Source organism: Ictidomys tridecemlineatus, chromosome 1 (assembly GCF_052094955.1).
Source record: "Ictidomys tridecemlineatus isolate mIctTri1 chromosome 1, mIctTri1.hap1, whole genome shotgun sequence".
Taxonomy (NCBI): Eukaryota; Metazoa; Chordata; class Mammalia; order Rodentia; family Sciuridae; genus Ictidomys; species Ictidomys tridecemlineatus.
Window position 1 is genome coordinate 12,470,644 of NC_135477.1, and position 23,236 is coordinate 12,493,879.

The 23,236-nt window shown below is 35.1% G+C and overlaps 1 protein-coding gene across 1 annotated transcript in view; it reads left to right on the top strand.

Annotated features, from left to right (window-relative positions):
* The window catches only part of Pdzd8 (PDZ domain containing 8), an 81,208-nt gene that overhangs the window by 16,651 nt on the left and 41,321 nt on the right, over positions 1-23,236 (top strand). Inside the window, exon 2 of the mRNA XM_005320708.4 lies at positions 11,227-11,349. Coding sequence (XP_005320765.2) covers positions 11,227-11,349 — 123 coding nt within the window. The remainder of the gene's footprint in view (positions 1-11,226; positions 11,350-23,236) is intronic.

The window sequence follows — 23,236 nt, forward strand, 5'->3', positions numbered from 1 at the left end:
TCAAACAGTAATCCTAGAAATGCAGGAAACTATAAACCAAATTAAGAACTCAAACGAGAATATGACAAATAGACTAGATCAAGTAGAAGTCAGAACATCAGATAATGAAGACAAAGTTTATCAACTTGAAAAGAATATAGTCAACAGAAAAGATGCTTAAATCCCAGTAGCAATCTATTCAAGAAATATGGGATGTCATAAAAAAACCAAATTTGAGAGTCATCGGGATAGAAGAAGGCATAGAGAATCAAACCAAAGGAATGGACAACCTATTAAATGAAATAATTCTAGAAAACTTCCCAGAGATGAAAGATGGAATGGATTGCCAAATCCTGGAAGCCTACAGGACCCCAAACATTCAAAACCGTAATAGACCAACTCCAAGACATATAATTATGAAGATAGCCAACATACAGAACAAGGAGAGAATATTAAAAGCTACGAGAGAAAGGAGGCAGATTACATTCAGGGGTAAACCAATTAGGTTAACGACTGATTTTTCATCACAGACTTTAAAGCGAGGAGATCCTGGAACAATGTATTTCAAACGCTGAAAAATAATGGTTTCCAACCAAGAATACTGTATCCAGCAAAAGTAAGCTTCAGATTTGACAATGAAATTAAAATCTTTCACGATAAACAAAAGCTAAAAGAATTTGCAGCCAGAAAACCAGCACTGCAAAGCATTTTGAGCAAAATACTACAAGAAGACGAATTGAAAAATAGTGCCCAAAACTAACAGCAGGAGGTATCTCAGTAAAGGGGGAGCAAAATAACCAAAAAGTAAAAACAAGCCAAACTAAAATAAATAAATAAACATGACTGGAAGTACAAATTATATTTCAGTTGTAACCTTAAATGTTAATGACCTAAACTCACCAATCAAGAGACATAGGCTAGTAACCTGGATCAAAAAAACAAATCCAACAATATGCTGCCTTCAGGAGACTCATATGATAGGAAAAGTCATACACAGGCTGAAGGTAAAAGGTTGAGAAAAATCATATCACTCACATGGCCCTCAGAATCAGACAGGAGTGGCCATACTCATATCGAATAAAATCAACTTCAAACCTAAGTTAATCAAAAGGGAAAAAGAAGGACATTATATACTGTTAAAAGGAACCATCCACCAACAAGACGTAACAATTATCAATTTGTATGCACCAAACAATGGAGCTGCAACGTTCATAAAACAAACTCCTCAAATTCAAAAGTCAAATAGACTACAACACAATAATTACGGGTGACTTCAACACACCGCTCTCACCATTAGATCCTCTAGACAAAAGCTGAATAAAGAAACTATTGAACTCAATAGCACAATCAATAACCTAGACTTAAACGACATATATAGAATATATCAACCATCATCAAGTGGATACACGTTCTCCTCAGCAGCACATGGATCCTACTCAAAGATAGACCATATATTATGCCATAGGGCAACTCTTAGTAAATATAAAGGCGTGGAGATAATACCATGCACCATATCTGATCATAATGGAATGAAACTGGAAATCAATGATAAAAGAAGGAAGGAAAAATCCTATTTTAACTTTGTAAATTATCTTTTAAGATTCAACTGCATTCCTTTGTTTTATTTAAACACTTTGCTGTTTTATTTGCTTTTACTGGAAGAAAGTTTGTCACTGTGAAAAATTTTAAGCTAAAATAATAACATGATAATATGTTAAAATACTTTAATTTCTCAAAGGTTTAAAGGTTTTGTATCATGGGACGGGAGAGGCAGAGAGTACTCCAAAACCTTAGGTAAGACATGAACTCTTTCTATGTCAATAGTAATCTCAATTATAACTGCATATGACTTAAAAGCTATCTGGGTTATTTCTAATTTTTTTCCTTCCCTTTTGTTCCTTCTGGACACGACCCCCAACTTTCCTCCACCCAGAGTAGGATACCTACCTTAATGGTAGATTCATGGTAGAGCACATATTATTCTGTTATCATATCAGCCAAACTTAGTTTTGTAAATGCTAGTAGGAATAAGAATAATGTTTCTACCACGGTGGGTAATGTTGCTAGTCTGGTGCCTTCAAATATATCCCTAAAAGAGGACAGGCCTGAGAGTCAGTGTACCTACATTTTAAAACTTGGTCATCTCTCTAATCTTTTTAATTTTTAATTTTCTCATCAGTAAAATGAAGAGATTTAAACTCTTGGCTATGTATGGAGTTATCTTTCATGTGTAATAGTTTGTGGAATAAATTAGTATTTGGAAGTGCTTTTGTTGTTTTCAAAAGTTTATGATGATCTTCAAATAGAGTTTTTCCTTTTTAACATTAAAAATAAGATGAAAAATTATTTCTTATTAACTGATGTTAAGATGGAAAATATTATATTAAATATTAGGCAGTTCTAGATTAAACACAGTTGCCTTTAAAAAAAGAACTTATAGGAAATTCAGTTAATAGAAAAGAAAAAAGGAATGACCATGGAATTAACCCATTAGTAACAGTGAATGAGATCTTCTCCAAGACTTAAGGCTACTGTAGTTTTAGGAAAAACATGTATATAGTAACTTTAAATTAAAAATGTACCATAATTGTTATAAAAAGTAGACTAATAAAACCTTTATGGAATTTCTTTTAGGAATTTCCAATGAGTTTTAGAAAAATCCAAGTATTGTAGTATAATTACAGTTATAACATTTTAACATCAAATGGCATCTTTATTTTGGTGGATATATATTAAATGGCCAATTCATGTTGAGGCATTTTGTTTATTGTTCAGCTTAAATTCCTGCTATTAAACAGGAATTTGCTGGCATGGTTCTAAGTGGTTTTCATTATTTTATGCATTCCTTATACTACCACCATGAAGTAGGTATAATTTTTGCATTTGGGGAAACTGAAGGTTAAAGACAGTTTTCTGAAGGTCATATTGCTGGGAAATGGTACAACAGGATCCCTAGCCAAGCAGTCTGGCTTGAAATTCTGCTCTTAACCACTATTTGTGCTGCCTATGACATATGGTTCCTTTTCTCAACAACTCATGATTTAATTGTGAGGAAGGTGCCATTTGAGGAGCACTGGAAAGAGACAAGCAGTAAACAGGTTGACTGGTAGTATAATAGAAGTGTTTATAAAGTAATTTTAGAACTTAAGTGAGGAAGCAATTACCAGATGGTAGAGAAGGGAGGGAGACAGGTTATAGAGAGGAAGTTACTTTAAAGTAGAACTTGAAGAGTGAAAAGGAATTTACCAGATGGGGCTAGGTATGGGATCAGAGTGGTTAATAGATACAGTTCATCAGAAGAAATAATATGGAGAACTAACTTTGGTAAGCATAAAGGAGCTTGGTGTTAGGATTTGTCTTTTTTTAATTGGGGGGGGGGTTGGGGGAGGGGTGGATACCAGGGCTTTAACCCAGGGGTACTCAACCCCTAATCACATTCCCAGACCTTTTTTTTTTGACACAGGGTCTGGCTAAGTTGCTGAGGCTGCCTTTGAATTTGGGTTCCTCTTGCCTCAGCCTCCATAGCTGGTGGGATTTATAGGTGTGTGCCACTGTACCCGGCTTGAGCTAAAAATTCTTAACTGATTTCTCATTTAGGCAAGGACACACAAGCCCCATACAAATCAAGAGTAGATCTAGATCACAGCATATTTTTCTATTGGATTTGTTGTAAACTCTTTTTCTCTAAAGATTGCAGTGTTTACTAACAGTTTTATTGCTACCATGTGATGAAGATGTCACCAGCTGGTATTCAGGGTGCTTTATAGAGCAATCTTGAAAAGACATCTTAGATTGAAAAAATATCTTAGATGTTAAAAAAGATTTTCTCAGATCCATATGTGAGAAGAAGGCTTGCTTCTCTTGTAAGTGTAAAATGTTAAATATATTTTAAAATTCTACTATACTAATATACATTTTAAAATTAAACATTTACTTAAACTTTTATTAAAATATGTCATTACCTGAAAAGTATAACAGTTGTAAAAGTTTAACAGAGTGAATTTTGACAATATGAACGGACCCATGAAACCAGCCTTCAGAACAAGTGACAACAGAATATATCAGTAACCAAGAAGCCCCTTGTATGCCACCTAGTCCCTGTCCTTTCCTGCCTTGCCTTACCTAGCCTAAAAGTAGCTACTCTCCTGACCTCAAACACCATTGCTTTTTTTTTTTTTTTTTTTTGGTATGTTTTAAACTTTTTAATAGAATCATACTGTATTCTTCTTTTTTTTTTTGGTCTTGCTTCTTAGACTACAGGATATTTGTGGGACCAATCTGTGGCGTGTTCCACTGTGTGAATGTACCTCAAGCTAACCATTCTACCAATGATGGTGGATAGTGTTATTATGAGTGTTCTTACACATGTCTCTTGATGAACACTGCATGTTTCTATTGCTTATGACTAGGGGTACAGTTGCTAAGTCATGGGCTATGTGTATCTCTTCAGGTTAAGTAGATATTTACACAGTTTTCAAAGTAACTTTAATAATCTCACACCAACAGTTTCACATCCTCTTCAACATTTGGTATTGTCTATCTTTGTTTTAGCTAATGCCCATAATTTAAAAACCAAATATAACAGAAGGATTTATCATGAAAATCATTAGTTACTTCCTAAACCCTCTACTTTTCTGTGCCGAATCATGTTCTTCAGAAGCAACCATTTGTAATTTCTCTTTTCAACAATGTTGAAACATTAACCAAGGGTATGATTGTGAAGCTAAACTGCTTAGATTGACTCTTCCACTTAATAGCGATATATCCGAGAGCAAATTGTTCAATGTCTCTGTGTCTCAGCTCCCTCATTTGCACAATGGAGGTTAATAATATTACCTATCATGAAATTGTTGTGGGAATTAACTACGTTAATATAATGCCTTTCCATGCTGAGTATTCAATAAATGTTTCCATGCTGAGTATTCAATAAATTATGGTATTATCTCTATATCGGTAAGCAATGTAATATAGCTATTTTTAATTTAACAACTTTAGACCTTGTCTATTGATTGACTTTCTAAGATAGATGAGGATTTAGCTAAGCAGTATCTTCTCTTGCCTTCCTTTTTTTTTTGCCTTTTCCCAATATAATTATATCACTATTTCAGTTCATTCATTGAACTACATCCTTATTTTTATATAACTTATAATGTTTATGTTCTGCTTATAGTTAAGTCTTTCTTATTCTCTGTATTCACATTATTATGTCTACATAAATTTTATGTCCACATACAATTCCTTCTCAACATTTCCTTTTAAATATTCTAGTTTCTTAACCTTTGTATCATTAAAAGCAATGTGTTCTTTGAGTTGTTTGAATTCTTTTTTATTCTCTTATCATATTGCCTTAAACCAAATTTTCACAGTGCCCCTCTCCCGCCTCATTTCTTTTATCTCTCTTATTTCCTTTATTTGGCTTTCCACATATCAGTCATCTGATTTTAGGAATCATTGCTCTTCCTGACTTGGATTCACTATTTTCTGGATCACTTTTTCATTTTTGCCTTAGGCCCCCATTTTGTGGGCCTGTATTTTTATGTCATTTTTAAAATAAAAAGTGCATCCTTCGGCAAACAGTTTGTTCTTCCTGACCCTGTTAATGTGTCTGTGGGAAATGAGGAAGTGATGGGGACCCGCTTGCCTCACCATGTAATTGTGAGGATCAAGCATAATAATACATACAAGAGGAGGAGACTCCTTGGCAGGTACCTTTTCTCTGGTACTAGAGCATATATACCTGCAGCTAACAGGATGGCAGTCAGATCAGCCTCAGACTGTAGACCAGGCTCTGCAGTTACATTTGTGTTATAGACTGAATTGTGCCCTCTTTCTGTCCCTTGCAAATTCTTCTGTTGAAATCTTACTCCTCAATGTAACTGTGTTTTGAGATTGGACCTTCAAGGAGATAATTAAGGTTAAGTGATATCATAAGATCTAACTTAATAAAACTGGTATCCCTCTAAGAAGAAGAGACATCAGGAATATGCACGCAGAAAAGGCCATGAGAGGATACAGTGAGAAGGAAGCCATCTGCAAGCCAAGGAGAGATCCTCACTAGAAACCAACCTTCCCTGCATCTTGATCTGAGACTTCCAGCCTCCAAAAACTGTCAGAAAATATACCCAGAGTATTTCATAACAGAATACCCAGGCTGTGGTATTCTATTATGAAAGTCTTAGCAGACACTAGTACAGATTTCAGTTTTAGCACTAACATTTACTAGGTATGAAAGTGCTAAGACCCTTTCCTTTATGTACTGTGTATATCCCTAGTTTGGGGATCATTGTTAAGGATTAAGTTTTAAAATAAATATAAAGTGTTTTACAGTCAGCACCCGGTATGGTAGGGATTCAACAAATGTTTGTTTTTCATAATATTTAATTGGGGCTCTAATGTATTTTAAGTAGAGCTTTGTCATGTATGGTTTTATTATTTAATCAAATAATTCTAACCAAACATATATCAAAGCAGAAATAAGAGTAATTATTTTTTAATAACTTCATTGAAATATAGTTCATATTCCATACAATTCACCTATTTAAAAATTGCAACTTCACTGGATTTTAGCATATTCAAATATATGTGCAACCATCATAATAGTCAATTTTAGAGCATTTTTAACATCTCAGAAAGAAAACTCCTAACCCTTAGCTTTTACCCTCCTAATCTCTTACATATCCCCAATCTTAAACAATCACTCTATAAATTTTACTATTCTCAGATTTTAATATGAATGGAGCTCAGGACCTACTGACTATCTCTCTTTATTTCTTGGAATATTTTGTTCTCCTGTCTCTTTCTGGTATTACCATTCTGTGGTTGTAGATGTGCTTAATGGTATCACACATTTCCCTAAAGTTCAGTACATTTTTCTTTATTCCCCCCACCCATGGCTTCTTTTTTCAAATTTAGTAATTCTTTCTTCTGACACTTCAAATCTACTGTTGGAAATCCTTCAGGTGAATTTTTAATTTTCAGTTATACTATTTTTCTCTTTCATTTTGGTACCAGGGATTGAACTCAGGGACACTTAACCACTGAGCCACTTTTTTATATTTTATTTAGAGACAAAGTCTCATTGAGTTAATTAGGGCTTCACTAAGTTGCTAAGGCTGGCTTTGAACTTGAGATCCTTCTGACTCCGCCTCCTGAGCCTCTGGGATTAAGGCATGCACCTCCATGCCCGGTTCAGTTATACTTTTCAATTCTAGAATATCTATTTTGTTTTTCTTAAAGTAATTCCTCTTTATTGAGACTCTTTACTGATTGTGACATTATCATAATATCTCCTTTGTTAATCCAGTCAAATTTTGGCTCCTTCAGGAAGTTTCTGAGGTCAGTGTTTGATATTTGTTCTCACCCCAGGAAAGCTTCTGCCAGCTGTTTCATATTCTGGTCTGTTCTGCAAACTCTGCAGCCTGCAGTGTGTGCTGTCTCTTCCTTAAATCCATCAGTCTCTCCCATTGCCTTTTGCTGCAGTCGCCATTGTACTTGATAGTCCACATGGGTTTGAAATTCTTAGTGTATGGTAAACAAAGTTATTTTATTAGGAAGAGATTGGAGATACCTGTTTTATGATCTGACCTGTTTCTGTCTCTCCTTCTCCCCCAGCAAAATATCTGAGCCAAGGCACTAGAACTAGGGGCAGAAACAATGGCAAGCTTCCCTTTGGGTGACACCCCCACTCTAACTGGTGATCATTGGAATGGGAAGGGCAGCCAAGCTTTTTGGCTTGCCTTTCCCACTGTGGAACAACTGCTTCAAGAGCCAGGACAAAGATGATCAGGGTCTCATTATGGGATGCCCCATCCTTTGACCACACTTGTCTAGGAACAGGTAGCTGGAGGCAAATGAGAGATACTGGTGTCTTATTCTTCAAGAAAGCCCTCCGACTGAGAGCTGGAGTTTAGCCTCTGCCTCCCTGAGTTTGCAGGGTAGGGGAGTAGTCTTGGTTCAAATACCACAGACTTGGCTTTCTTAACAAATGTTTCACGTTGTCTTGAATAGAGTTCCGTCATTTGCTGTTGCCCTTAGGACCACTTACAAAGGCTGTTAAGTATTTTGTTTTAAAATAGTTTTCACCAGTTTCACTGGGGAGCCCATCAGCATAGTTCCTCATGCTATTACCCTGAAAATAAATTTTCCTAGGTTAAATTCCTAAGTTTCTGTAGGAGGAGTTCAGGTAGCTTGGTAAAGAAGGCTCGTTTCCTGGGAACTTGAGCGAGAAAATGGACATTTTTTTACTAACAGGAGATAAACTAAGGAAAGATAATTCGGTAGGACAGGAAGATAAAAGGAAGGGAAACAGGAAGTCTGCATAATTATTTGGACTCCTTATGGTTTTGAGATATTTTAAAAGGCTTGGACTTAAATGTTTTGAAAACCAAGTGTTTTTATAAAACATTCGTGTGGATTCTGTTGTTTTTCTTGGCTGCACTGGGCATTGAAGCCTGGTCCTCACACATACTAGGCAAGTGCTCTACCACTGAGCTGCATCCCAGCTTAGTATATTCATTTTAAAAGGAATATGTTTCTGATTTTATTTTATTTTTATTTTGTTTTTCTGATTTTAATATATTTTTGTGCATAAACACTCTTAGTTAAACCCTCTAGGTATTACTTAACCAAATTAGACTTTATTCCATATAACATTCAATTCACACCCCTGTGAGAAATTTTTTATTGAATTTTAACTTTATACTTGACAAGAAAAGTTTTCTAAAAGCAGTTTTTATTTTAGCTAAATAGCTTGGATTACTACATTTGAAATTGCTAGTGTATGTAGTGATATTTGTAATTTTTTTTACAGAGTAACAAGGTTATATGCTCTTTAGGAGCTATAAAGTTTGTGTTAAAAGCAATTACAGCATTGTGTTAATATAATTAATTTGGTTTCTATATTTTTCCCTCTAAAACTTTGGTGCCAGTCTGTCTGAATCAAATTACTTCAAATGCAAATTAGTGTAGTAGCTGGGAGAAAAGAAGGGGCTTCTGTTTGCCATACTAGTTCAGATAAAGGAGAAAGCACTAAGCATTGTCTGTGTGTCTAATTCTGTTTTCTTAAAAAGTTTTTTTTTTCTTTAGTCCTGTTTACTAGGAAGACATAAAACAGTACCCTTCCCATTTGGGAGCTGCTCTGGACAGAAGCTTTGTGCACACCTGTAAGTCCTGAGTAAAGGGGTGCTGAGCAGTTATTGTACCCCACAATACATTGGGCTTTACTTCTGCTTGGATTAGGAAGGTGTGGTTCCAGCAGTGGGCGTCACCCGGTGGGGTTGAGTTACACTCACCTATTCCTTGGTAATCCTACCCCTTTGCCCTTTTTGGGATAGAATGTTCCATGGAACCTCCCCTTGTGTGTTCCCTATATAAGAAAAAAGAATTCCAATGGCTCTCTCTTTCCACTGACCCCTAAGGTTACAGAGCCATCCCTGGATTTTGAAAAGGTACTTCTGTGTGTTTGCATGGTTTCTTGGCCGTTTCCTTAAGTTATTGAAATAGTCAGATTTTGTGAACCCACCGTAGGTCGCCACCTCAGATAGATGGTGATACTTCCCCTCTTCAGTATTTTTCTGGTATAAACTATAGTGGGCTACTAATACTTTCCAAGTGTTTTATTTCATTTTTAGTGTTGGATTTTTATAATTAACTCAGCACATACTAAAGCCTTAAGTGTATGAGGAGCCTTGTCAGGTATGTGACTTGTGCAGAGAATTGTGAGACTAGGCCATTTAAATGACTGCAAGATAAACAGAATTGAAACCAGTGGATGGGACTGCTGTGATCTAGAATCTGAAACTGAGTATGGAAAGAGCTTAGGAGCTGGACGATCCTTGAGTACTAAGGAAAACCTTCGGTGGGTACAGAAGACCTGAAAGCAGGAATATGTAATGTTTTTGAACTATAGAATGTAATTTCCTAGATTGAAAGATTTATTTTAAGTAAATATATGATTAGAAAAATTGTGGTGGATCTTGAATGTGGAACTAGTGACTTAGGACTCTCTCTTTTGAAACAGGATAGTGTTTTGTTGCCCAGGATGGTTGTGAACTCTTATGACTCCTGCCTCAGCCTCCTGAATAGCTGGGACTACAGGCTTACTAGTGTACACCACCACACCTAGCTCTTTTCTTGCTGTTCTTTTGTGGTCAGTGGGAAGCCATGAAAACTTTCTGAACAAGCAAATGCCATGGTTAGTGATAGTGTTTAGGGTGAATTGAAAACTACAGAGCCTCAAGCCCAGTTTTCTCTCATTTTCTTTGTCCTTTGCTATAATGGGGGAGTATGAGTTCTATTTCAGATTAAAAGTTTTTTTAAAGCCTACAGTTTATATAATTCAGCATAAGTATCTCCATTAAAAATAAGGGTTAACAATGAACACATAGCCCAAATAATTCATGGGTGACAAAATTGTGAGATAGTTTGGGTTTTGGTGGAGTCAGACTAGCTTGAATTCTGGTTTTGCCACTCACTGTGTAAAATTGAACAAATGCTTCACTCAGATGAAGACTCACTCTTCATCTGCAGAAAAGAGCAAGCAATATCACCACTTAGTTTGTGAGCATTAAGTAAAATAATGCATATGAAACAGCTACTATTCAGGTTACTTGTTACCTTGTTACTCTGGTGAATACCTTGCTATTAATTTTTACTGAAATTATCATTATCATGTACTAATTTCTATCTCATTATTTTCATAAACAGTACATTCTGAATTTTGAACTTCTGCTATAGGAATACTTTTCCTATCTGATCCAAAGAATCTCCTGCCCCACCTAAACCTACTGGCTCCTTCTGGAGTTTCCTTTTTAGTGATGAGTCCTGCCTTTTTATTGAGAGCAGACCAAAAAGTGAGAATTCCTGCATGCTATAAAGAAGGTACCATTTTATGGACATGGTGGCACACACCTGTAATTCCAGTGACTGGGGAGGCTGAGACCAGAGGATTGAAAATTCAAGGCCAGCCTCAGCAACTTAGGCTGACCTGTCACAAAATAAATGAAAAGGGCAGGGGATGTAGCTCAGTGATAAAAGTATCTCTGGGTTCAATCCCTAGTACCAAAAAAAAAAAAAAAAGTGCCACCACTTGTTGCCATTTATGGGCAAATACAATAAGCTTTTGTTTTGTACATGCAGTATTAGGTGTTTTGTATTGTTTTCTAAAGTATGTGTATGTTTTGTTATTGTGCTTTGAACTTTAGAGTGATGTGTTATTTAGAAATTTAGACTTATTTTTACTTTTGTCAGGTTCAAGCCGTTTTTTCCATATCAGACCTTGCAAGAATCTGAAGAAGATGAAGAGTATATCCATATACACCAGTGGGCACTTGTTGAAGGACGTCTTAAAGTTACGTTGTTAGAATGTAGCAGGTACGTTCTTTGTTTTGTTACTACTACACTATGGGAAAAAAAAGGGCTCTGAAAAATGTACGTAAGCAGCATTTGTATATATTCCCTTTTTTGTTTTTGTTAATTTATGTTGTATTGTTTACTTGTAAATTCTTTAATTGTAAATTTAGTAAAAGTCTTTTCTAGCGTATAACAAGAATAAAACATTTTAGAAAGTATTCTAAGGGAGCACTTATTCTGTAATATTCCCAAACTTTTTAGATGTACATACTTTGGAATATTTTTAGCTTTCTCTACCTAAAACTGTTGTAACATAATGAATGTGAGAATTGTGAGAATTGAAATAACCTGGCAAGTTGCATAGCCAGACTTTGAACCCTTCTGGGTTCAGAAATAATTTTGCTCCCACAAATTAAGTTCTTATCTTGCTTGAACTATTTACTACACTAGTTTTCTTATTTATCTTTTAATACTCTAGCTCCCAGTATAACAGCCAGAATGATCTTTTCAAAATACAAATCTAGTTGTCATTTTCCTTAAAACTCTTTATTTAATGACTTCCCCACTACTTCTAGGATGTGGACTAAAATCCTTACTTCCACCTATGAGTCTCTTATTTTGTTCTTTCTCACCATCCTCTTCCCAGCCCCACACTTATAATATTTGAGATAAATAGGCTGTCCTAAGGGAAGAGATTGACAAATTTTTTCTCTGAAATGCCAATAGTAAATATTTTAGGCTTTGTGAGTTGAGGTCTCTGTTGCAGTTCCCAGCTCTGCCATGTAGATCACAAACATCATGCGAATGTATGGCATGGCTGTGTAGCCGTAAAATTCATATATGAATATCTTAAATTTCATGTGTCATGAAATGTCTTTTGATTTTTTTAACTATTTAAAACATTAAAAAAAAGAATTAAAAAAAAATTTTAAATGTTGATGTACCTTTAAACCAAATAAAATAAGCAGTGGATTGGATTTGGACCACTAGCTGTAGTTTGCCATTCCCTGCGTAGATATTTTAAAGTATAAAACCCCTTAAGTTGACTCTTCGCTCTTTCCTTGTCTTACCCCATTCTCTGCTCCCTAAAACCAACCTTGCCTAGTTCAGCCTTAATGTCTCTCCTGATAGTTCCAAGTGAAATGTACTCTGTCTGCTACATTTTTCTGACGCTTGCTTGTATCATTTACTTAGTACTTATAGTTTTTATTTCCAAACCATAATAAAAATAAGCACCTGAGTACCAAGCTTCCAGTTAAGTCCTGAGGTGACATTGTGATTATGCATCATTCTGTCACAAAGTGTGATTGACAAAGAATTCTTTTACTGTCCCTGCCCCCTCCCCTCAAAAGACAAAATATCCTCTATATTTTGTAAAAGGAGCTATAGTAAAATAGATGTATTAGGTACCATGCTTGGTATTTAGAAAAGACTAGTTCTTTTTTTGCCTTAGTATTGCTGGTGAGGTGAAGGATTGATTGATGTGTGTTAGCTCCTGTCTGTGTGACTGCTAGTTTTGGTGTTTCTTTGCTCACTGATCTTTTTGCTTTTCCTGTGGAACTACTCGAAGCCTTGCCACAGGAATCAGAGACAGCATGAGCTTGAGAAAGGGTAGACAGACATTATTTAGGTCTCGTTGAATTGAGATAAATGGTACAAAGGAAAGCACAACAATTTGTGAAGTAGTTGCAACCCTCTTTATTTTAATAAAGAACTGCATAATAAATCTGAAAGGATACATGAGAAACCAGTAAAAATTCTTACAAGGGGCTGGGGTTGTGGCTCAGTGGTAGAGCACTTGCCTAGCATGTGTGAGGCACTGGGTGCTATCCTCAGCACCACATATAAATAAATGAATAAAATTAAAAGTTCATCAATGTCTAAAAAAATATTTTAAAAAATGTTCTTATAAGGATCAAGGTTGATGGTAAAGAGAGAGGGATCTAGGTTGATGATGATGGATGGAGTCAAGGTGATAGCACACATTTTACTGTAAAATAGAACTCTCAGGTAGATTCCAACTAAAGAGGAGATATTACTAAGCATAATTTCAGTTTTTGTCTTATTTTGAGTGTAAATTCATCCTCTGTGGTTTATTGTCATCTCTGAAGCAGAGAATGACACTAGAGAAAATATCAGAACAAATAATAGTGCCCCTTTTTTGGAGGAAGAACCAAAAGCAATGCTTATTTCACATATTGGAAACAAGTTAAATATGTAACACCTTGAGGAGTGTGTGTGTTTTAACCATAACTACTTAGTGATACAAAATGGAAATAAATAGAATGGTCAAAATTTTAAAACAACACAAACCAGTTAAAATTAAGGTGTTTCTGTAGATGATTTGTCCATAAAGTTGTTTTGAATTAGCATGCGGTCATGCCTTGGCATTTCCTTTGTTTTTAGCATTTGGACATGCATATTCACATTTCTGCTGTTTGAACAAGACCTATTTAAACCTATCTGAATTGTTATATCATATGGATCATTTACTATTAATTTTAGCTTCATATTTTTATTTGTTAAGCTTTTTAGAACTTGAATCAAGTACAAAGAATATAACTTCAGTAATTGTTTCTCCAGATCCATAAGGTGGAATATCATACTCCTCACTCACAGGTAGCCATAGTTCCATGTGAGGACTTTCAGTTTTTAAAGTATCAATTTGAAATAAAAATAAAATGGTTCTGAGTGAGAACTTTTTAACTTTATTTTGAAGTAACTTCAGACTTACAGAAAAGTCTTTGAAGACTTTTATTGAACTTCCCTGTTGTAAGGTTTTGAGAATAAATTTTGCCAATGTGGAAACAAATTAGAAATGTTAATAGAACACAGTGCTTTTTGAAACTCTTAGAGATGGTAATTTTGATCAGAGATAGACAGCTGCACTACAGTGCCTACCTTGTGGTAAGCCTGCAGTTGAAGTAGCTTCTGTTATTATTTCTCAAGATCATCATTATAGTATTTATCAAGAAAAAGTCATTAAACAAAACTGTCTTCTCTTTTGCATATTTTGTTGTGAGAATTAGAATTTGAATTTTATTAATTTAAAGGGTCTCATACTGTAAAGGGAAGTTCAATTCTAATTATCTGAAATATAGTTTTGAGATTCCCAAGCAGTAGCTTGGATGTGGAAAGATAATTTTGTTTGTAAATATTGCTTCCAACATTTTGCTTTTGTCTTACTTATTAAAAAGCAATCATTCTAAATGGTTGTATATTTGAGTTGACTAAAGCTTCTTTTTTTAACCACAAATGAATTCAATTGCTATATTTGTAGTACTGCTATTAAGAGGCTCTATTATTTTACATTAGTGTTGTATCATATTATTAAGATAATTAGTTTTTAATTTTAACCTGCAGTCCCTCTTCTATCTTGAAGAACTTGAGGTATTTTTCAAAGAAAACATATACCCTTGTGAGATTAAGTACAAGATAAATTAGATCAAAACAACCATATAGAAAAGAGATAAATTTTCTGACAGCCTTGGCAACAAAGAAAATTGATGAATTATTTAGCTCTTATTATCATTTTTAAAAAAATTAACTTATTTTTAATTGAAAAATTGTGTTTATTTTGTACAACATGTTGTTTTGAAATATATTAGATACAGATATAGATATATACACATTGTAAAATGGCTAACTCAAGCTAAGTAACGTGTATTACCTCACAAGCACTTAATTCAATTTTCTGATAAAGTATGCATGTCCTTTAGGAGAAAAAAATTCTGACTTCACATTCTAAGAGGGATGTGTCCATAAAGCTTTATGTAAGACATTGAATAATGTAGTGGATATATTTGAGGATCTGATTTTACTAACCCAATAACATTTTTTAAAACAAATTAAGATTATAGTCAATGAAAGCAAAGGCTGTAAATCTTTGTTGTGTAAGAATCCCCTACTCCAAAGCAGTATATTTCGGAGTGTCTGAACTGATTTTAAATAGAAGGAGATACTAATTAAGGTCAATTCTTCACTGAGTCACACTTACGCTATTCTAAAGCCTCTGTTTTCTCAGCAGCTTTTAACGTGTTATTTTTCTGGGTTCCAAAAATACATCTTTAAAAAACTTTTTAATGTTAAATATTATAAAATAAAGCAGTTGACATTCTTTGTTGCCTTATTCTCATTAATCTGTTGTCATCATGGACTCACGAATTTCAGTTTTTCTCAATGTTTATAATCCCTTATTGTCTGAACAAATGAATAAAAGTACTGATGCTGTTGGGATAAGCAAATACAACATACAAAATGGGAGAAGGACCATTTTAATTATTTTAATGCTGAAATTGTCCCAGATTTGGCTAGTAGGAGCCCCTCTCAAGCTGGCCCCTGCATGCTTATGACATGACCCCAACTTTATTTTTGAGAACTTCATTACTTTCTGCTGTAACAAGCAGTTATATGTTTATCTTATCTTCCCTCTGCCATAATCCTAGTATCAACTGTGTTTCCAAAGAACCTTAGTTTCTTTTAATAGAAATGGTGGTTATGGTATGGATATGAGATGTCCTCCAAAGCACCTATGTTAATGCAGGAATGTTCAGAGGTGAAATGATTGGATTGTGAAGGGTGCAACCTTCTCAGTCTATCTTAGTTTGAATGGACTAACTGGGTGGTAACTGTAGGCTTGTGGGGCATGGCTGGAGAAGATGGGTCTCTCAGGTGTGCCCTGGAAGCTGTATCTTCCCTGTGGCCCCTTCTCCCCTCTCTCCCTGCTTCATGACCTCTCCTTAATCTGAGCAGCATTCCTTCACTGGGCCCTGTTCCCATATTATTTATGGTGCCTCATCTTGGACCTAGAGCACTGGAATGACCACTTTGGACTGAAACCTCTGAAACTATGAGTGTCTAATAAACTTTCCCTACTTTTAGGTTGTTTTTGTCAGGTATATTGGTCACAGTGTCATGAAAGCTGACTAAAGCAAGGCTTCGAAACCAGGATCTGGGGGAGCTGGAGTGGTAGAGCGCTTGCCTAGCATAGGTGAGGCACTGGGTTCTATCCTCAGCACATAAAAATAAAGTAAAGGCATTGTGTCCATCTACAACTAAAAAAATAAATAAAGAAAGAAAGAAAGAAAGAAACCAGGATCCGGGTGTGTTCACTGTTCTTTCATATATTTATTGACCTCTTCTTCAGGCAGATTTAGGAAATGCATTTATGTTTTACACATACATACATGTAACATTAGAAGTCTGTTGTTCACCTGATGTGTCCAGCTCCATTTCATCTTTATGGGTTTTTTTCTTGCCTTGGTCCTTCTCCCATTTTGTATTTTGTGTTTGCTTCTCCCAACAGCATCAGTACTTTTATTCATTTGTTCAGTCCTGTAAAATATATCTCAAATAGTTTCAGACTTTTTTTAAATTCAGATACAAAAAACATTTGCTACAGGGCTGAGGCTGTAGTTCAGTGGCAAAGCGCTTGCCTAGCATGTGTGAGGTGCTGGGTTCGATCCTCAGCACCACATAAAAATAAATAAATAAAAATAAAGGTATATTGTCCATCTACAACAATAACAACAAAATAATTTTAAACACACAAAAAATATTTACTACAAGGAATTGAGGATTTATTTGCAGTTCTCCTGACCCTACCCAGATTGAGGACATGTGGTCAACTACTGTTAGCTCTGCTGGCTTTGCATTCTGTCTTCTAATAACTTGAAGCCCATAAAGCTTCAAACTTCTGTTGCCCAAACTAACCACCATTTTCCTGCAGTCTTTGCTCTGAGCTAGGTGAACTGGGCTCGGGTCAAATAGTGCCCTTAGACTTGAAAAACCACAAGCTAGCAATTTGTACTTCTTTCAGATGCAAGTTTTTTAGATTAAATATTAATCTCAAAAGTCTGCTATGAGTAAGTTTTCATTGTCTTTAAGTGTGTTTTAAACATTCTTTTTATCTAGTTCTATAATTGCAGTTTATGGAAGGTTTGACCACTTCACTGCTGAGGTAATAGCATTCTGTCTACTGGTCACTTGATTTTGTTGTAGTTTTCTTGGTTGCCTTTTGTGCTTCTGTTGAGGGCATTTAAGGAGACTCAAACCATGCCACTAAGCTTTAGAATCTTACAATTATACCCTCATCATCTCTTGTTTTAATTACTAAATATTAGCCTGGGGTATGCATTTGGACTCACTGAATGTTTTTTTATCTGTAATACAGAATGCTAATATTGATCTTACTAGATTGTAATTATCATTAATCCTTGCACATAGGAGACACTTACTTAATGGCTCTTATCATGGTGATTTGGCCCCTGACATCCATCAAGAACCAAAAATAATTTTACTTTGGTTTTTATAAGGCAAAGGGAAGTGTTTGATTGTGATTTAATTCTTTGTTAATGATATCATTTGTCTTGTTATATGTAATAGGAGAAACAGTTTGAAGATGAAAATTTGTTAGAAGGGAGAAACAGAATTAATCCTTTAAATAGCACTATGTTCATATTTTAAAGTGATATGTTTAGTTCTTCTGTAGGTTGGCATATTAATATTACAGAATTTTGAAATTAATTTACAAGAGTGGTTATGGTCTCTGTGTTATAACCACAAAATATTTCTAGTTTGCATTTGTTTATGAAGTCTTCATTTATTTTAGCATTGAGTTTGAATTTATGTGATTATTTTTGGTCCAGGTATTATGTTTTTTAAAAACCTCTATGGGGGGGCTGGAGTCGTGGCTCAGTGGTAGAGCGATTGCCGAGCACATGTGAGGCATTGATTGGGTTTGACCCTTAGCAACACATAAAAATAAATAAAGGTATTGTGTCCACCTACAACTAAAAAATATATTTAATAAAAAACCTCTATCAGAAACAAATGAGACTAAGTAATAATCTTTGTTTTTCCCCCTTGAGTAGTTAATATATGGTTATTCTTTATAATTTCTGCATTTATTTTAATTTTTTTATGGTTTTTTCTTTTTTTTATTGGTTGTTCAAAACATTACAAAGCTCTTGACATATCATATTTCATACATTAGATTCAAGTTGGTTATGAACTCCCAATTTTACCCCAAATACAGATTGCAGAATCACATCAGTTACACATCCACATTTTTACTTAATGCCGTATTAGTAACTGTTGTATTCTGCTACCTTTCCTATCCTCTACTATCCCCCCTCCCCTCCCCTCCCATCTTCTCTCTCTACCCCATCTACTGTAATTCATTTCTCTCCTTGTTTATTTTCCCATTCCTCTCACAACCTCTTATATGTAATTTTGTATAACAATGAGGGTCTCCCTCCATTACCATGCAATTTCCCTTTCCCTCCCACCTCATGTATCTGTTTAATGTTGATCTTTTCTTCCTGCTCTTCCTCCCTGCTCTGTTCTTAGTTGCTCTCATTATATCAAAGAAGACATTTGGTATTTGTTTTTTAGGGATTGGCTAGCTTCACTAAGCATGATCTGCTCTAGTGCCATCCATTTCCCTGCAAATTCCATGATTTTGTCATTTTTTAGTGCTGCGTAATACTCCATGGTGCATAAATGCCACATTTTTTTTTTTATCCATTCATCTATTGAAGGGCATCTGGGTTGGTTCCACAGTCTAGCAATTGTGAATTGTGCTGCTATGAGCATCGATGTAGCAGTATCCCTGTAGTACGCTCTTTTAAGGTCTTCAGGGAATAGTCCGAGAAGGGCAATAGCTGGGTCAAATGGTGGTTCCATTCCCAGCTTTCCCAGGAATCTCCATACTGCTTTCCAAATTGGCCGCACCAGTTTGCAGTCCCACCAGCAATGTACAAGAGTACCCTTTTCCCCACATCCTCGCCAACACTTATTGTTGTTTGACTTCATAATGGCTGCCAATCTTACTGGAGTGAGATGGTATCTTAGGGTGGTTTTGATTTGCATTTCTCTGACTGCTAGAAATGGTGAGCATTTTTTCATGTACTTGTTGATTGATTGTATGTCCTCCTCTGAGAAGTGTCTGTTCAGGTCTTTGGCCCATTTGTTGATTGGGTTATTTGTTATCTTATTGTTTAATTTTTTGAGTTCTTTGTATACTCTGGATATTAGGGCTCTATCTGAAGTGTGAGGAATAAAAATTTGTTCCCATGATGTAGGCTCCCTATTTACCTCTCTTATTGTTTCTCTTGCTGAGAAAAAACTTTTCAGTTTAAGTAAGTCCCATTTGTTGATTCTTGTTATTAACTTTTGTGCTATGGGTGTCCTATTAAGGAATTTGGAGCCCTACCCCACAATATGTAGATCAGAGCCAACTTTTTCTTCTATCAGACGCAGAGTCTCTAATTTGATATCTAGCTCCTTGATCCACTTTGAGTTAACTTTTGTGCATGGCGAGAGAAGGGGATTCAGTTTCATTTTGTTGCATATGGATTTCCAGTTTTCCCAACACCATTTGTTGAAGATGCTATCCTTCCTCCATTGCATGCTTTTAGCTCCTTTATCAAATATAAGATAGTTGTAGCTTTGTGGATTAGTCTCTGTGTCCTCTATTCTGTACCATTGGTCCACCTGCCTGTTTTGGTACCAGTACCATGCTGTTTTTGTTACTATTGCTCTGTAATATAGTTTGAAATCTGGTATCGCTATACCGCCTGATTCACACTTCCTGCTTAGAATTGCTTTTGCTATTCTGGGTCTTTTGTTTTTCCATATGAATTTCATGATTGCTTTATCTATTTCTACAGGAAATGCCGTTGGGATTTTGATTAGCATTGCATTAAACCTATAGAGAACTTTTGGTAATATCGCCATTTTGATGATGTTAGTTCTGCCTATCCATGAACAAGGTATATTTTTCCATCTTCTAAGATCTTCTTCTACTTCTCTTTTTAGGGTTTTGTAGTTTTCATTGTATTAATCTTTCACCTCTTTTGTTAGGTTGATTCCCAAGTATTTTATTTTTTTTGAGGATATTGTGAATGGAGTGTTTTTCCTCATTTCCGTTTCAGAAGTTTTGTCGCTGATATACAGAAATGCCTTTGATTTATGCGTGTTGATTTTATATCCTGCCACTTTGCTGAATTCATTTATTAGTTCTAGTAGTTTTTTTGTAGACCCTTTTGGGTCTTCTAGGTGTAGAATCATGTCATCTTATTTAATTTTTAGAAAGAAAGAACTAAATATTTGAGGACATGATGGCTACACATAATTCTGAGTTAACTATAATATGTTGTCCCTGTAGTGAGCACTTTGCATTCATTGTTTCTAGCTTAGAGCATTTTTATAAGATTAGTATTATTATATCCATTTTATAGATGAACCAAGATACATCAGTTACTTGCTTAAGAATGTGCAGCTAGAATTGGGATCTGTGTTTGACTCCAAAATTCCTTACTCTGTTATCTTATTCCATATTTTTTCTTTTTCTTTTCTACTTACAGAAGAAAAAATACTTTGTCCTAAAAACTTGATATTATATTAGAAGAATATAAATTTTAGAATTTTTTTGCCTTTTTAAGGGCAAGTTAGTATTTTTAAAAGTTACCTTTTCAAGGTTTAATGATTTAGAAATGTAAATTAAGAATGAAATACCAAGAGCTGGGCATGTAGTTCAGAGATAGAGCACTTGCCTAGCATGAGCAAGGCCCTGGGTTGAATCTCTAGTACTGCCAAAAAAGAAAAAAAGAAAAAGAATCAAGTATCATTCAGATGAAGGCTGAAAGTTTTTTCCTTCATGGAAGGAGAGAGAAGAAATTAGCTTAAACATGAGACATTTAAATTTGTATAAAGAAAACATTTCACTCAAAGTTAAAAAACTGAAAGGAATTTCTTGGATTTGTTGCTGATTATTATTGTTAGAGGATTCTTATATCTATAATTCTGTGTGAATTTAGAAATGATTCTGTCTATAGAATATAGAAGTCTTGAGATTATGCTTGTGTTTATTAGCTATTTAAGTTCCCCATGACAGTTTAAAAAAATAAAGCCAAGTGGTGTTTTCTCTTCATTTTTTTTTGTGTGTGTGTTTCTGTAGGGTATAATTAAAGAATCTTCCCTATAATTAAGTTGCTTTTGACTAAACTTTACAGAAGATTCCAGTTTTGGAATTCATCTGTCCTGCATTTGCATAGATTCTCTTTTTTTCCTCCCTAAAGTTATGATGTTAGAAAATAGTTTTGTTTCTTTGTATACTTCTACTCTATTTCATATGGCAAAATATAGCTGTTTTAATTCCTCTGGTGCCTGAATTGTAAGAATTTAAGAAAATTAGGGAGCCAGCTGACATAAAACCAGTGCTGTTTTAAAATGCGGAACTCCAATTTTTTTTTTAATGTTATGTTGGCATGCTATCTGCTCATATTTAATACCTTCCACAAAGATGAACTATAAAAAAATGAACTGTGGTCAGAAATAAGAATTCATAAAACAATTATGTCTTTGAATTTTCCCTATCTTTGTACCATTATGCCATAACTGTCCATCAGTGCTTTTAATGTATTTTATTTACAAATAAGTTAATGATTTGAACCAAAAGATAACTGTTTTTTTTTTTTTGCTGTCAAAATTTCTTCAACTTGTTCATCTCAATTTATGTAGTCTTCATTAGCTGTGTGATATTTGGCAGGTTACCCAACCTCTCTGTGACCAGTTTTACAAGCTGTAAATCAGGGGTAATAATATAATCTATCTCATGGGGTAATTGTGAAAATTTAGTGTAATAATACATTTAAAGCTCTTAGAACGGCTCCTATAGTAATACTGCTATCACCACCACTTCTGCCGCCAATCATTCTGTTACTGTCAGTAGTGAAAAATTTTGTCTATGTACTGTGGTGAATACAAGAAAGTGTGAAATTCATTTTCATTGCCTGCGCTCTGGAAACAAAGTGCAGTTAAGCTAACCGACAAAAACAAATGCATAAGCCAATCATCTATTCAAGGCTGTCTGATTGAATTGAGGCTTAAGTAGATATAGAAATTAGTGCAAGGAAAATGTTTTCTAGTTGAGGCTGCTGTTGAGAACCTTATGAATAAGAGACAGACAGATGGATGATAGATATTATATAATTGAAAAAGAGCCAGTTTGGATAAAAGTGAGAATTGTAAATATTTTCAGGGATCTGTCTGAATGAAGTGTAGAAGCATAAAAATGAGGGCCAAATTTGCTAGCAAAAGAAGACTGTGATCCTTTAATCAGAGAAAAGTCATTGTTGGTATCATTAAGAAATACCTATTTCAGAAGACTGTTATAGGGTGGGTTTAAAAGGAATGATTGAATCCCCAGAGACAAACTAAGGGATGCAGTAGTAAGAGTGAGGATACACGTTAGTAAGAACAGGAGGGTAGGGACATGAGGGGTAACTGGGACAGGGCTTAGAGTGACTGTGGATGGTATAGGCAGGGGAGGAAAAGGAATGCTAAGGATTCTTGTATAGAATCGTGTTATCATTGGCATTAATTTGGCCAGCAAGTATTTATTATTTTTCAGATTTTGGCGATGTAAAGAGCAAAACTTAGCTTTCTACCTTTGAAGAGTAGTAAGGGAAACAGGTGCTTAATTTCAGAAGCAAGTGGATTTTATGTGACGTAAGGAGAAGGGTGTGGTTGAATTTTATGTGACATAAGGAGAAGGGTGTGGTTGAATTTCCTTGTAGAAGTTTTCTGCAAATTCTTGGAGTTTTACAGGTTGAGTAGGAGAAAGATGAGGCCTGGAGATTTGATTTTTAAGTCACTGTCGTAGACAGTAGAGTTAAGTCCTTATGTGAGGATGTTTCTGAGTGGGAGGAATGTGAGAGGGAGTGAGCAGCCAAGCTTAATTTTTTTAACAACTGATGAGTTGATAGTTGGCCCCCTTTGGGTACAAGGTTCTCCTTTCAGATTAAATTATTAAAAAACAACTTTTTAAAACAGGGGGCATTGGGAATTACTTACCTTTTTCAGTAGTTTGCTCTTGAGCCATGTAAATTCTTTTTCCCTATTT